The sequence below is a fragment of the Paramisgurnus dabryanus genome, chromosome 1, assembly GCF_030506205.2.
Source record: "Paramisgurnus dabryanus chromosome 1, PD_genome_1.1, whole genome shotgun sequence".
Taxonomy (NCBI): Eukaryota; Metazoa; Chordata; class Actinopteri; order Cypriniformes; family Cobitidae; genus Paramisgurnus; species Paramisgurnus dabryanus.
Genome location: NC_133337.1, coordinates 62428122 through 62445652, shown reverse-complemented (window position 1 = coordinate 62445652; position 17531 = coordinate 62428122). Strand labels below are relative to the sequence as shown.

Here is a 17531-nt window from a genome sequence, read left to right as displayed (position 1 = left end):
CATTATTTATTATATACCTGTTTATTTATTATATGATATAAAATACACCATACAATTTACTCTCTTCACTGTTAGTTGCTTTGGATAAAAGCATCCACCACACAAACAACCCAGATCATTATTCAGTTTAAGTCAAATGCAGCACTGATAGATAGAATGAGATGAATAGAGTTTGATATTGATTGAAAGTGGAAACGTTACAGTGATATGAATGATTTCGAATCTCTTTCTTTACTAATGGATTCAATTCCAAGGTGCCTTTTAATGAATGTTTTATGTTATTTTATTCTGGAGAAAGCAGATTTAATGAAGCATCTTTGTCAAATACATTCACTTTTAAAGAACAAACTTCTGTTAAGACAGAACGGCTGACGGCTGCGTTCATAAAATTGGTAAAGTCAGATTAATGTAAGTCACTTAAACCTATTTGCTTATTGTAAGCCAAGAGCTTTTAATTTAAATAGCTACAGATCCTCACTAAATCATTATTTTAATTCAATATTGCTTCTAATAAAAGTCTAAGTCAGAGCAGAATGTTACTGAGCCAAAACAGGAGATGGGCAAATAAATTCAACAGGGAAGAAAGATGATCTGTAATATAAAAACCTACATCAGACATTTTAATTTAAGTCCCTGATGTGGGATTTTAAGGGTGTTTTCTAATACAGTGTGTTCTTATCTGAATCACTATAGTAACAACATCTTGAAATGCTTAAGGTTTATTAAATAAAACACAAAGGGGCGGTTTCTCGGACAGGGATTTGACTACTCCTAGACTAAAATAAATGTAAGCGCTGTCCAAACTGAAAACAACTTGCACAAACATATCTTAAAATACATCAGTGCCATTTGTTTGGCCTCAAAATGCACGCCAGTAATGTTTTTAGTAAGGCATGTTTGTTAAAACTAGTTATATTTCCTAATTAAACTAAGGTCTAGTCCTGGCTTTGTTTTATATCAAGACTTAACAATGGCTCAGTAGAAGAAGTGTGTTTTTGGATGTAAGAAGAAGAAAGCCACGTTCAGCTTTCCAAGTAAGTTAGCCTTATATATATAATAAATATAGTTTGTTTATCCTGGGTAGTATAGCAGAGTTTCGCGTGTTTTTAGGGGTCAAGCCCAGAATGGGCGAAGACCCCTATTGTATCCGTTAGTTTTCTTTTTTTTCTTTTTCTTACATATTATTCTTCTTCCTGTTCCATTGCGGTCTATGGCAGCCCATAGAACCGTACGTAGGAAAGTTATGAAATTTGGCACACTGATAAAGGACAGTCCAAATATTATCCACAGCAAATTTGGAGTCTCTATCTCAAACCCGCTAGCGCCACCAACAGTCCAAAGTTGCACTTATGTTTTTGCTTATAACTTTTGATCCGTAAGTCCTAGAAACGAAATTCTTGTTTCCTATGATTCCTTGGCTCAAGACGATTCGATTGGACCCTATGACGTCATTTTCCGTCATGAAAATTTTTCCGCCATTTTGAATTATTCTTAAAACCTACTTTTGCGAACTCGTCCTAGAGTTTTTACCCGATTGCCGCGAAAATTGGTATGTAGCATCTAGAGACCCTCACGGCAAAAAGTTATTAAAAGAATTTTGATAAACCAATCCGTTGTCGTATAGTGCGTCAACAAATTTTACGTAGAGCACAAAAAAACAGATTTTAGGCTGTATCTTTGTCAAACTTAGGCCTATTGACACGACACTTGGTACTTGTGATGCCAGTCAGGAACTGAGTGTGCATGCACAGTTTCGTCGCAGCGCCACCTAGTGGCCAGACAGATGTTTTATACACCTATAACTTTGGCTGCGATCAACGTATTTTGACGGGACTTGATTTTTAGGAGTCCTGAGTAGACGCCGAGTCCAACGATACCAAACATGCCAGATTTCGCCTTACGGTTAGCCATGCGCAGCAAAACAGCACTTAAAAAACATGCGCGAATATCTCCGCGAGCGTTATTCCGATCGACTCGAAAACACCATAGGAAGAACATTGCATTACCTTCTGAACAAAAAGTTCTATTGGCGTTATATTAAAATTTTCATCAGAAATGGCCGAAAATTGCAAAAAACAAAAAATTACCTTTAAAATTTGTGGTTTTTACACATAAATGGTTATAACTTCGCAACGAAAAGAGATTTTTTTACCAGATTTGATACGCTGATGTATGAGCAGAGTCTGACACCACACAAAAAAATTGGTATGCCTGAACCACTAGGTGGCCCTATAATTGAACAAAATATTTCATATCAAGCAAGCCCTATGGTCATACAACTATTTCTTTGCCGAACTAAAGTGTATAGTCATGAAACTAGCTAGATGTAACGCAGTCATGACCTGAGGTTGCATGCACGATTCTGTCATAGCGCCCCCTAGTGGTTTGGAGATAGAAAATAGCTATTTTTGCCTAAATCTACTGCAACAGCACATCTAAAACCATGAGTCATCATGGATTATTCCTTTCATGGCTTTGACTATAATCACTGGTGGATGCCAATTCACTCCCTAGCAACCAATGAGAATACCTTATCAACCGTTTTGCAAGAGCTATAACTCTGCGTCAGAACATCGTAGAGACACGGGGGTGGGCTCTTTTGACTCATTAACAACACTGTAACATTTTGAGAGCTGAGTATTGCCACTGCAAGCACCACTCATTTTTACGTCAGTGTTCTAGTTATCAATGCTCGTCGAAAGAGAGGGAGAGATTTCACTAAATGAGAACACAGCTTTTTTGCTGATAACTGTTATATTGTTTTGTCTGAAATCAAGAGATTTTCTTAGGTTCTTTAAACTGCTCATCCGAAGTCAACTTTACTTTCTGCTGTGCCCTTTTTGGCTTTACCCCGGTGATTGCTGCTTGCAGCTATATTTAGGGGTCAAGCCCCGAAGGGGCGAAGACCCCTATTGTATTTGTTAGTTTTCTTATTAGGGGTCAAGCCCCGAAGGGGCGAAGACCCCTATTGTATCCGTTAGTTTTCTTTTTTTTCTTTTTCTTACATATTATTCTTCTTCCTGTTCCATTGCGGTCTATGGCAGCCCATAGAACCGTACGTAGGAAAGTTATGAAATTTGGCACACTGATAAAGGACAGTCCAAATATTATCCACAGCAAATTTGGAGTCTCTATCTCAAACCCGCTAGCGCCACCAACAGTCCAAAGTTGCACTTATGTTTTTGCTTATAACTTTTGATCCGTAAGTCCTAGAAACGAAATTATTGTTTCCTATGATTCCTTGGCTCAAGACGATTCGATTGGACCCTATGACGTCATTTTCCGTCATGAAAATTTTTCCGCCATTTTGAATTATTCGTAAAACCTACTTTTGCGAACTCGTCCTAGAGTTTTTACCCGATTGCCGCGAAAATTGGTATGTAGCATCTAGAGACCCTCACGGCAAAAAGTTATTAAAAGAATTTTGATAAACCAATCCGTTGTCGTATAGTGCGTCAACAAATTTTACGTAGAGCACAAAAAAACAGATTTTTGGCTGTATCTTCGTTAAACTTAGGCCTATTGACACGACACTTGGTACTTGTGATGCCAGTCAGGAACTGAGTGTGCATGCACAGTTTCGTCGCAGCGCCACCTAGTGTCCAGACAGATGTTTTATACACCTATAACTTTGGCTGCGATCAACGTATTTTGACGGGACTTGATTTTTAGGAGTCCTGAGTAGACGCCGAGTCCAACGGTACCAAACATGCCAGATTTCGCCTTACGGTTAGCCCTGCGCAGCAAAACAGCACTTAAAAAACATGCGCGAATATCTCCGCGAGCGTTATTCCGATCGACTCGAAAACACCATAGGAAGAACATTGCATTACCTTCTGAACAAAAAGTTCTATTGGCGAAAATTGCAAAAAACAAAAAATTACCTTTAAAATTTGTGGTTTTTACACATAAATGGTTATAACTTCGCAACGAAAAGAGATTTTTTTACCAGATTTGATACGCTGATGTATGAGCAGAGTCTGACACCACACAAAAAAATTGGTATGCCTGAACCACTAGGTGGCCCTATAATTGAACAAAATATTTCATATCAAGCAAGCCCTATGGTCATACAACTATTTCTTTGCCGAACTAAAGTGTATAGTCATGAAACTAGCTAGATGTAACGCAGTCATGACCTGAGGTTGCATGCACGATTCTGTCATAGCGCCCCCTAGTGGTTTGGAGATAGAAAATAGCTATTTTTGCCTAAATCTACTGCAACAGCACATCTAAAACCATGAGTCATCATGGATTATTCCTTTCATGGCTTTGACTATAATCACTGGTGGATGCCAATTCACTCCCTAGCAACCAATGAGAATACCTTATCAACCGTTTTGCAAGAGCTATAACTCTGCGTCAGAACATCGTAGAGACACGGGGGTGGGCTCTTTTGACTCATTAACAACACTGTAACATTTTGAGAGCTGAGTATTGCCACTGCAAGCACCACTCATTTTTACGTCAGTGTTCTAGTTATCAATGCTCGTCGAAAGAGAGGGAGAGATTTCACTAAATGAGAACACAGCTTTTTTGCTGATAACTGTTATATTGTTTTGTCTGAAATCAAGAGATTTTCTTAGGTTCTTTAAACTGCTCATCCGAAGTCAACTTTACTTTCTGCTGTGCCCTTTTTGGCTTGACCCCGGTGATTGCTGCTTGCAGCTATATTTAGGGGTCAAGCCCCGAAGGGGCGAAGACCCCTATTGTATTTGTTAGTTTTCTTATTAGGGGTCAAGCCCCGAAGGGGCGAAGACCCCTATTGTATCCGTTAGTTTTCTTTTTTTTCTTTTTCTTACATATTATTCTTCTTCCTGTTCCATTGCGGTCTATGGCAGCCCATAGAACCGTACGTAGGAAAGTTATGAAATTTGGCACACTGATAAAGGACAGTCCAAATATTATCCACAGCAAATTTGGAGTCTCTATCTCAAACCCGCTAGCGCCACCAACAGTCCAAAGTTGCACTTATGTTTTTGCTTATAACTTTTGATCTGTAAGTCCTAGAAACGAAATTATTGTTTCCTATGATTCCTTGGCTCAAGACGATTCGATTGGACCCTATGACGTCATTTTCCGTCATGAAAATTTTTCCGCCATTTTGAATTATTCGTAAAACCTACTTTTGCGAACTCGTCCTAGAGTTTTTACCCGATTGCCGCGAAAATTGGTATGTAGCATCTAGAGACCCTCACGGCAAAAAGTTATTAAAAGAATTTTGATAAACCAATCCGTTGTCGTATAGTGCGTCAACAAATTTTACGTAGAGCACAAAAAAACAGATTTTTGGCTGTATCTTCGTTAAACTTAGGCCTATTGACACGACACTTGGTACTTGTGATGCCAGTCAGGAACTGAGTGTGCATGCACAGTTTCGTCGCAGCGCCACCTAGTGTCCAGACAGATGTTTTATACACCTATAACTTTGGCTGCGATCAACGTATTTTGACGGGACTTGATTTTTAGGAGTCCTGAGTAGACGCCGAGTCCAACGATACCAAACATGCCAGATTTCGCCTTACGGTTAGCCCTGCGCAGCAAAACAGCACTTAAAAAACATGCGCGAATATCTCCGCGAGCGTTATTCCGATCGACTCGAAAACACCATAGGAAGAACATTGCATTACCTTCTGAACAAAAAGTTCTATTGGCGAAAATTGCAAAAAACAAAAAATTACCTTTAAAATTTGTGGTTTTTACACATAAATGGTTATAACTTCGCAACGAAAAGAGATTTTTTTACCAGATTTGATACGCTGATGTATGAGCAGAGTCTGACACCACACAAAAAAATTGGTATGCCTGAACCACTAGGTGGCCCTATAATTGAACAAAATATTTCATATCAAGCAAGCCCTATGGTCATACAACTATTTCTTTGCCGAACTAAAGTGTATAGTCATGAAATTAGCTAGATGTAACGCAGTCATGACCTGAGGTTGCATGCACGATTCTGTCATAGCGCCCCCTAGTGGTTTGGAGATAGAAAATAGCTATTTTTGCCTAAATCTACTGCAACAGCACATCTAAAACCATGAGTCATCATGGATTATTCCTTTCATGGCTTTGACTATAATCACTGGTGGATGCCAATTCACTCCCTAGCAACCAATGAGAATACCTTATCAACCGTTTTGCAAGAGCTATAACTCTGCGTCAGAACATCGTAGAGACACGGGGGTGGGCTCTTTTGACTCATTAACAACACTGTAACATTTTGAGAGCTGAGTATTGCCACTGCAAGCACCACTCATTTTTACGTCAGTGTTCTAGTTATCAATGCTCGTCGAAAGAGAGGGAGAGATTTCACTAAATGAGAACACAGCTTTTTTGCTGATAACTGTTATATTGTTTTGTCTGAAATCAGGAGATTTTCTTAGGTTCTTTAAACTGCTCATCCGAAGTCAACTTTACTTTCTGCTGTGCCCTTTTTGGCTTGACCTCGGTGATTGCTGCTTGCAGCTATATTTTAAAACTGGATTTTGTTAAAAGTTCCCAACCGGGTCATGAGTCGCAGATTTATTTATAAATCTTATAAAACTAAAGACTCTTCAGAGATAGGAATACAGTTACCTACTCTATAGGTACTCAAGATTCGCATGAGATGAGCTGAAACAGTGTGTGTTATGGGAGCTTTAACCCATTGTTGGGTCAAATATAAACATTTTCTAGGTTAATTTTAACCCAGTTGCTGGGCTTAGTTGCTTTTTGACCTAACGATGGGTTGAAAATAACTTAGTAGTAGAGTGCATATAACTGAAAATTCAGCATACAAAAAGTGGCCTATATATTTTCCAAACATTTAACTTTAAAGGTGATGTGTGTAGATTTTTAACAGCTCCAACCCTGATAAAACCTTGCCTACCTGTAGTTTTCAGGTGACTCTTTAGATCTTGATTAGCTTGTTCAGGAGTGCTTGATTAAAGCTGGAGCTAAACTCTGCAGGACATCCGCACTCCATGAGCTACGCTGCCTACCCCTGCTATAGAAAAACGATTTTCCGTCCTTCGGATGAGACGTTAAACCGAGGTCCTGACTCTCTGTGGTCATTAAAAATCTCAGGATGTCTTTCGAAAAAGAGTAGGGGTGTGCCCCGGCATCCTGGCCAAACTTGCCCATTGGCCTACTAATCATCCCTCATACTAATTAGCTATATCACTCTGTCTCCTCTCCACTGATAAGCTGGTGTGTGGTGGGCGTTCTGCCGCAATATGGCTGCCGTCGCATCATCCAGGTGGATGCAGAACATTGGTGGTGGTTGAGGAGATTCCCCGTTCATATGTAAAGCGCTTTGAGTACTGAGAAAAGCGCTATATAAATGTAAAGAATTATTATTATTATTATTAAATGGTTCTTTAGATCACCTTTCTTTTTCACAAAAGGATCTTTACATAATTTCAATAACATTTCCCCTATTCTGGATTTCCTGGGATGGCTTCCTATTTCATTGAGAGTTGATTTTAAACTTTTATGCTTTGTGTATAAGAGTCTGAATGGTGCAGCTCCTTTTTATCTTTCTGAACTTCTTAAGGTGTATAAGCCACTAGGTCCCTAAGGGTCTGATCAAAAAGGGGTCCCTGTGTTCTGAGGACCAAACAAAAGCGTAGGGGTGATTGGGCTTTTTCAGTGGCCGCTCCTCATTGTCTCCCACTCCACATCAGATCTGCTCCCACCTTATGGCCTTTTAAAAACTATCTAAAAATTCACCTCTTAAGTGTAAACTCTGTGAGCTGAGATCATTGACTTTTCAATGTATATTGTTTTGTGATGTTTTTATATCTTTTATGATGTTGTTGCATTTTCTTATGTATTTATTGTTGTATGGGTGTTCAGCACTTTGGAACATCCTGTTGTTGAAAATGTGCTCTATAAATATACTACTACTACAACTACAACTACAACTACAACTACAACTACAACTACAACTACAACTACAACTACTACAACTACAACTACAACTACTACAACTACAACTACAACTACAACTACTACTACTACTACTACTACTACTACTACTACTACTACTACTACTACTACTACTACTACGACGACGCAGAAAAAGTTCTTCCACTTATAAAAATGTATGAGGGAAATGGTTCTTTAAAGAACCTTTGAATAAATGGTTCTTCTATGGCTCACTTCTCCCTTTCGAAATGCATAGAGAAGCTACGGTAGCCCTCAAAGGACAAACACGTCATTGTCTGAGACAACGTAGTGACGAAACGCACTCTATAGAGCAGCTTGTCTGTTTAGGGCAACAGTAGAAACATGGTGGCGTCAAATGGCGACTTCCATGTAAGGGGACCTGCGGTGTATGTAGATAAAAATGTCTCATTCTAAGGTAATATAAACAATACAGTTCATTATGTAAGGTCTTTATACATCACTGATAATATAGTTATGTAGATTATATTGCATTTAGATGCTAGACAATGCACCTTTAAGTCTAATGGGTTTATGTCTACATGTTAATTTTGGGGGAAATTGTCACTTTAATGTAGGGTAGGTTAGTAGTGGATAAGCACACACCTGACATGGTCAAAGTACTCCTGATTCTGGTTTCTGTAAAAGACGGAGAAGGGCAGCATTCTGCTGGCGATGACTTCAGCTTTCTCCTGCAACTGTGTGAGATGAACAGTAGAGTAATCTGTGTATGAAAAAGAAATGAAGAGGAAAGATAATAACAGCCAATAAAGGACCTATCCATGGAAACCATAGCAACAATACATCCTAAAAAAAGGATTATATCACTTCATCTAGAAAATGCTTTGTTCAGTTTACAGTAGAATTAGAAAGCATTGAAAAGCATCTCACCGGCTGTACAGAATTCAATGATCTCACTCCATTCGGACACAGTGTAGTCTCCATCACCCTGTTTGGATGCGGTCTGAACAGCAACAGTGTATTCAGTTCGTGGACTTAGAAACCAATGTCCTCTTACCGTCATGGGCAGAGGAACCGCTTTAGCTACCAGCTTAGTAGGAACGTCCTGTAGAGAAAAGATCCTGGATCAGATTCTCTAGCATACAGATGTTATTGCAGCACTTGGATGTAGACAAACGGCCATAGAAAATGAATTTTAATTTTTCTTCATAAATAACTTTATTTTTCTGCACAAACCATGTTTATCAAAAATGTAGTTACCTTTAAACAATTTACAACCATGTCTATCAAATGTAGGGTAAATGCATTAGTAAATCAGCCCAGTCATCTTAATGCCAAAAAAGGGGCATAATCTACATGAACTCACCATGCTTCAATAATGATTAAGCAGATCTGATAGTAATAACACAATTCGGCCTCATTCAAACATGTGAAACATGTTATTAAGCAGGTCTGCTGTAAAGAGAGTAAAATTAAAGGTAAGCACACGCACCTTGTGTTTGAACTTGTTGGCGTTTTTGTTTTCTTTCTTGTTGAGATCGATGAAGTAGTGTGTGATTCGCTCTCTGACCTTTGAGTCCATATCCCAGCAGATCTTAAAGGAGTCACATGTGATGTTACTGATTTTAATGTTCTGGGGAACAGGAAGTTCCTCCATCTCTGCGATGCCGCTGTCCAGGGATTTATTTCCTAAGAGACGATTGAGAAAACAAACAGCACAGTCTGAGAAAATGCGTGCTTGTCTTACTTGAAGCAGAACATCAGGACTTAGAAAAAAATTATCTTAGCAATGTGCTCAGTCTTTTGCTATCTTGCTCTAATAGGAAAACCAAAAGAGAAAACAAAAAGACGACTCATCTTACACTGAGGGGCGTCTGTCCAAAAATGCTGACTAGAATGTACTCTCTTTTATTACCACCTAACAAGCAATAGCCGGTAACAAATCATGCTGAGCCATTTAATACTTCTCAAAAACATCCACAGGAAGAATAAATGCACCTTTTAATTTCTTTCAGAAGATTTGTTTTAATATTAGATTTAACTGTGCTACTTTATCACTTCAGTTTTACTGTAAAAAATTGGAAACACTTGACTCAAACGTTTTCAATGATCTTAAAATTATTTTAATCTATAAATGTATGTTTCAATGTTTGAAATGACTTTGGAGTCAAAAATACAGTTGCACGAAAACATATTATTATTTTGTTTATTTAAAAAACAAAATGTTGGATGCTTTTAGTCACAACATAATTCCAACAGTTAGATTTTGGCACTTTTCCACTGCATAGTATCCCACGGGTCAGATTGTGTCAGCTCACATTAGTTTGGCTCAGTTAGCTTTCAATTGAGTTTAGTAGCGAGTGGACTTAGAAATAAATGAATGTATGGGCAAAATAGGCATGTCATGCCTGGAGCCATGATGTCACTGTTCTACTCAGAGAATGCAAAAGGTGAAATTACTAATGAAACGGGAGGGGGGGGGGCTCATCAGTCGCCAGGACCCCATTACCCATCTCAGTGTCTCTCTCCCATTTACTCCATTTCATTTTGGAAAAACGTGCTTCACATTCATACAGGTTGGAAGTGGGAAAAGTGGGAGGGATCATCGTTGGAATGCAGTGTTTCCGATACATTCATTTATTTCTAAGTCCACCACAAAATCAAAGTTGACCACCACAAATAGATGTTCGCACATCGCATTTATCACTACCTCTGTCTCACATGACAGTTTCTGTACTAATACCGTGACGTCAGTCGACGCTCTCCGCTAAGCCTCATTTAAGTTGCAAAAATACAATGCATACATGAGGACGTAAGCGATGCGGAGGTGCCTCCAAAAATTGCAAGTCTGGTATGGTGTTCCTGAACCTCAGTCTGTAAATGTTTTTCACCGCTAAAGTTTGGGAGTTTAGGAACTTATAACAAAGCACAGATGACAACGGGTTTGCTCAAGAAAGCGCATGAATGAAGGTAAAGCTACTTGCATTATAGCAATGACCCCGGTAGTGACTATTCTCTCAGATCAATCAGTAATCTACAGTGTTTTCACATCACATTTTAGGATCAGCCTGGAACTTAAACAGAGGTGGTAGTAAATGTATCAGGGACTACGTATTAATTTGTACCCAATGGAAAAGCACCCAAAAGTGCTGACCCAACCTGACCCGTGTGGTATTATGCGATGGAAAAGCACTATTTGTGTTCAGTATTATTTATTCTGTAATGTGAAAAAGTGTAAGTCGGCACACTGAAGCTCCAAAAAATTGTCAAAGATTTATTTAATAAAAGGCTTTTGCCATGTGACATTTAAAGCATGCAGGCCTCCACAGACCTCAAAACTTCACACGTCATGCAAAAGTCTATCATCAAATAAATCTTTGACAATTTTAGGAGCTTCAGTGTACCAACTTTGCTTTTCTGATATGATTTTTAGTCGAGCACAAACAGGGGCGGAGTGGGACCAATTTTGTAGACCACCGGCCCTCCGTGGTAAAAAATAAATAAAATAATACTACGGTCTCGTATTTCTAGTAAAACGAGGGTAATACAAATCGTAATCAATCTGCCAAAAAAAACCTTTTCATAAAATAATAAAATCATGGCTGATTTTCCTAAATGATCAACTATACAAAATGATACCTGTTTGAAATGCGCACCTGTCAATCTATTACAAAACAGAGCCAGGCCAGAGACAAACGTGCTCTTAAACAGGAAACAATATATGGAATAATTTGTGCATCTTTAAATACTGTAAGCATATTTCCTTTAAATATAATTTTTGTCATAAAGTTTTGAGAGATAATAATCTTTTTTCCACTGTTATTGCTTATTTAGACTTGTTATTACGGTTAACAGCGTGTTTGACGCATTTACCTCAGAGTTTATTTCAGTAATATTGCTGTTTTTACAAAAATAATAATAATACAATTTACATGTCAATCCTGCTTCCTTTTCTGTTTATTAATTTTATTATTCTGTTATGTTAAGTTATGTGTGGATATTTATTGCTATAAGAGACGCTCATTTCCCCTAAACTCTAATATTCAAATCATATGCGGAATAATGCGTGCATCTTTGAATAACTGTAAGAATATAGTTCATTTGAAAATATTTTTTGTCAAAGTTTTGAGAAAAAAATAATGTTGTGAGGATATTTATTGCCATATTGCCGTTGAAAACTCTTGTCTTTAATACGGAAATCATATATTAGGAAATATATAATGTGATACTGCAAAGTTACTCTTCTAATTTTTATATATGATATAGCCTATGTGGAGATAAATAAACCTTTGCAATTCTGCTTATTTGATCCAATCATGTCCTGACCACCAGGCTAGAGATTTTAAACATCCTTAATCCACACTTACTACTCTATCAAATAGTCTATCCGCGTGACGGATCCGACCGCATACGTTCTGCAATAAACAGGCGTTCGCGGATTTTTACATCAAAAGCCGACAGGCTATGCCATTTGGGGAGGGGCCACTCACTGATCCCCCTATATTTAAAAAAACCTAGACACAGTTAGACCTGCCGAACACACTTTTATATACTGTGTTGAGCAAAAAGGCTGCACAGTTTGACCAGCGGGGGGTAGGAAGCGGCCACACATCAGGCCGCCAGACGGGGTTGCTATATAACTCGCAATGTATAACTATTATCAGACCTTCCCTCGCAGCCTCAAAACACTACCGGCCCACCGGGAAACTTCCAGACTCTCCCGATTGCCAATCCACCACTGAGCACAAATGTGAGGTTGATATGCATCCTTTTGTTTTCCTTTTTTTCTGGAAAAATATAAATAAAGAATAAGAGTTTCTACATTTGTGACCATTTCTGTACAGTAAAGTTCAAAATGTGTTTTCATGAGGGCATCTCAGACCCCCTTTATCCAGTTCACTATTGAGCGTCAGCATATCAGAACATGTTTTGACCTCACATTAAAAACTGTGTCATTACTACAACACTAAAGTATGAGTATTTTTATGAAAGGTCACGTGTAATGTACTTATTAAAGTTTATTTGTGATCTTTTACCTGTGATCTCTTTAATTCTTTCCCCGCCAGCATTTTTTAAAAAAGTTGCCAACCAGCTTTTATATGATTTTCACAAAAGTTTAATGCCTACCCGAAAATGTTCTTCTTTAAATATTTAAACATACAATATTTCAAATGAAACAGACCCTCTTCTTTCAAACAAAAAAAGCGTTTCATCCTATCTTTATTTGTTCTCTTTTTATCACCTCTCAAATATGGGTAGGTTTCTTCAAAAATACAAAATGTTTGTAAAAACTCGTCAGGGAAGCGTCATTGGCAGGGAAACGTTTTCTCTTAATTGACGAGATAACTCGTCAATGGCGGGGAAAGAGTTAACAAACAACATAGTTTGAGGTACAATTCATGACCTTGCACAAGTTTAATATTGAGAGTGAGGAGGTTTCATTTTTATTTGTTTTATCAGTGACTTTTTAAAAAGAATTTTTGATTCTTCTGTGACTTCAACATGCAGAAGAGTTTATCAACACAAACCACCCAACAATACCAGATCAACATCTGAAGGAAATCAGCATTGAAATAAATCACTCCTTATATAGCGAAACAGCTTGAATCCTCTTTAGCAAAGTCCACAGCATGACAAACTTTAAATAACAATCACCAGCTATTCAAACAAACCCTTCTGTCCTGGTGCCAAGGGGGCCGTGTGTATTGAACCGAGCTGTTCTATAGGGAAATACGACTGAATGAACTTGTGAGACATGGTCAGAAAAGACAGTAAATGCCTGTTAGAGCTGCATTACCTGTCCAGACATCGAGTAAAGACACACAGAGAAATAAAAAGAGGTTTGGTCAGAGGTGAAACCCCACCAGCCTCTTCAATCTGAAGGTTACAGATGAGCAGATGCTTTCAGAGAAGTGCTGAACATGTGATCTGTAGTTATCAGCGCTGAATCATCTCTTTATCTTTAGCCTGCAGTATGCATTCTTACAACGAAAACTCAATAGATCCACCGCCTACAGTAGGGAGGAGACCTAACGTCTCTGTGATGAGAATAACCGTGGGATACTGTCTGCGACTATTTATAATAGTAAAATAAAAGAGCAAAAACAATAGTACTTGAGAGGATGAAAGAAAAAAGAGATTTTAGTTCTGCTATGTTATTATTATAGATGATGCTCTCTTAACTATAGAAGAATAAATTAAGATGTGATGAATAACATAGACCATAGTCTCTCAATTCACACCCACATAACTAAAATACACGACCAAACATATTAAAATAAAAGAGTTAATACAAACACTTCCATTATGTATAAATACTTCATTTATTTGGCATTACATTATGATAATTTGGCTGATTTAAAGAATAGTTTACCAAAAATAAAATTTTACTCACCCTCATGCCATCAGGTGTATCTGCCTTCTTTTTGTTAGTTAAAAATAAATTAATACTTTTATATTAAAATGTCATCATTTTATCATCAGAATGATAAAGCTCAAAAAAAAAAAAAAATGCACACACACATCCATCATTAATGTAACCCATATGACTCCAGTAGGTGTATATATATGAAGTCATGTGATATTTTATCATGTGAGACACACTAGAACAGATGAGAAGTTAGTTACTGATGTCGTGCCTACATATATTTAGTGCTGCTATGTCATTGTTGTGCTAAAAAAGCTTATAATATGAAATGTTATCTCTCACAAACCTGATTTCTCTTCAGTAATTTAACATAATATGAATTATTTGCTTAACTTTAATGATGGATAGGTGTACTTTCGTATGCTTTAACATGTTGACCCCCATATACTGTAAAAAGAAAGCATTTCAATATAAAATTATGTATTTGTGTTGAACTAAAGAAATTTAGTCAAATATATCTGTTATGACATGAGGGGGAGTAAATTATGAGTAAATTGTCATTTTAGGTGAACTATTCCTTTAAAGGGCACATATTATGGCAATTTTTAAAAGTCTCAGATGTGCCTAGAATGTGGTTTCAGCTCAAAATATACCGCAGTTAATTTATTACTGCATGCCAAAATGCACCTTTTTGGGTGGGAGCAAAAAAAAAAAAAACGCTGTTTTCATGTGTGTAACTTTAAATGCAAATGAGCTACAGCTCCTCACTCCCTTACCAATAGACAGTAAGTGCTTTCGGTTAAAATAGCTCTGATTTCTGTGAATACAGACTGAGACAATAGTATATTTAATTGCATTAGCGCTACAGTACAATGTGCTAACAAACACATTTAGAAAAGCTTTTGGGTAAGGTTAACCAGTCAGTCAGTGGCCGTGGGTGTGGCTTTGTTTGTGTGACATCACATTAACAAGAGAATCAAAACTAACGAACTAGTGAAACTGGGGTTAAAAAACAAGGAGTGGGTGGATTTTTTTCATTGTAGGGTTGTTATGTTCACAAACTGCCAATTTATGTCCACTTATGTCCAGACACCTTGTAAAAGAGGATTTTGCATAATATGTGCCTTTTATTAGTCATAAAGTAATGTTTTGAATATACTAGTCAAAACATACTCATTTATATTATTTTTTAAGGTAAAATGTAAGCTAATATTAAATCTTTCCCCGCCATTGACAAGTTATCTCGTCAATTAAGAGAAAACGCTTCCCTGCCAATGACGAGTTTTTACGGCAATCCATATGTGACACTCTTACACTGAAGCATCCACTGATCCAAAAAGAGTAAAAACTCTGTGTATGTTTTGGTCTTCACAAAAATGTAACTTTTTCAGTTTTTTGATGAAAATTTGGTATTTTTTTATCATGACCATATTTAAAATGAGAAAAAATTAAGATAGGATGAAACTTTTTTTAATGGTCTTTTCTTTCATTTGATATATTGAATGTTTATATATTTAAAGAATACATTTTTCTGGAAGGCATTCAACTTTTCTGAAAATCATAAAAAATGCTGCCGCTGGCTGGCAACTTTTTTTAAAAACACAGGCGGGACGGAGTATGGGTGTTAGGAACCCGAGACTTACTCAAATATCTGTCAATACAATGCTTTGTGCAGCTTATTTCTAATGCCATTGTATTGTACTGTCACTAATTCTACCATTACAGATGTCACCTGGTTATGAGATTTGTTAAGTAGAGGTCCTTAAAAGCACACAGAGAAAACCCATCAGTGATTCAGAGAGATTTCATGCAAAGACTGAACTTACACTAAGAGGCTCAAAATGCCATACTGCTCATCTTTCAGATTTGACAATCCATGTGGAGTAAATAATCTCAGGCTTAATGGACAAATCACAATAATTACATCAGATCTTTCTGAGTGGACCAAAGGTCTGATGTGTGTACAAGAACACATAAAATACTGTCTGTAATATCTGTATTAGCTTTAGACTAGCCCATTCATCTCTGCACAGTATACTGAAAAAAATAATATGCTGGATTTCCAAAACAAAATAAAAATACAGTGCATCATTTTTGCATCCACTTTTTAAAGTAAGTTTTACATGAATTTTAAGCAATTTAAGCGATTGCAATTTTTTAAGTAAGTTATACATGGATTTTTTTGCAATTTAAGCAGTTTAATTTAAAAAGTGTATGCAAAAATGATTTTAAGTAAATACAGCCTATTATTTTTAGTCCACTGCCTAGTTAGTCATATTTACTCAAATAATTCAAGTAGTTTCAACCAAAAATTATTAAATTATTATTTCATTTCCTTCTTACAAATTTTACATGATATAATTTAGTTAAATTCACTAAATAATGTGTTAATTTAGAACTACTCACATTTTTTTGTTATTTTTACTCAAATTTGTTTAAAAAACAATAATAGATTTTTATAGAGAATTTACTCATTTTATTTAGTAAAATTTACCAAGCCACAAAATCATTTTTTACAGTTTACAGCAGTGTTCTCCAACAAGGTGCCCTGGTTTCCCGCACAGAGTCTGTGAAGTGCCCCCCACATTCTACTAATAGCCTCAATTTTAATATTTATTTATTAAATATTTTTTATATTAGCTTGATAAAACACATCAACAAGTAAAATAAAATATAATCAACAAGTAAAACAAAAAAGTAGCCCCCCTGTTTTATTCATTGTGGGAGCCCTTGCTCACAAAACGGTTGGAGACCCCTGATCTAGAGAGGCTGTTTACACTTGGCATTAACATGCGTTTTCATCGATCGGATCACAAGTGGACGAGAGAGACACATTACGTTTACACCTGGTATTTAAATCCGTCTCTTTTGTCCACTTTCGACCGCATCTGTCCTGAATACTGTGAGGGGGTGGTCTGTGAGACGGTGGGCGAGTCTCTCTGCTGTCATTCAAACCCGAGCGGGAGTAATATGAGTTTATATGGACGCAAACTAATATTATGTCGGAGTCCACTGCTTGTTTAGCAAGTATACATGCTCCACAGTGTTTTGTACATTTTTATGTTGGAGCTTTCTCTGAATTTTCAGCGCAATTGATGAAATAGGATCGCGCAACTTTCACACGCTTTCAAAACGAAACTACGGAGATCAGCCGCTTTAGTTGTATCAATGAAAGGCTAAAAATAGCGCTGTTCACCGTATGTTTACGCCAGAAGTCAAAAAAAGACGTAAAACTTGTGTTTAATACCTCAGATTAGATAAATGGGCGGAGAGAAGG

At 37.2% G+C, this 17531-nt stretch overlaps 1 protein-coding gene across 4 annotated transcripts in view; it reads right to left on the bottom strand.

The window, feature by feature from the left end:
• Positions 1–17531, bottom strand: part of phyhiplb (phytanoyl-CoA 2-hydroxylase interacting protein-like b) — a 38633-nt gene that overhangs the window by 1787 nt on the left and 19315 nt on the right. For all 4 annotated transcript variants that reach the window (XM_065242782.2, XM_065242781.2, XM_065242783.1 and 1 more), the window contains exons 2-4: positions 9380–9576; positions 8818–8992; positions 8533–8650 (exon numbers count right to left, since the gene is read on the bottom strand). In XM_065242782.2, coding sequence (XP_065098854.1) covers positions 8533–8650; positions 8818–8992; positions 9380–9576 — 490 coding nt within the window. The remainder of the gene's footprint in view (positions 1–8532; positions 8651–8817; positions 8993–9379; positions 9577–17531) is intronic.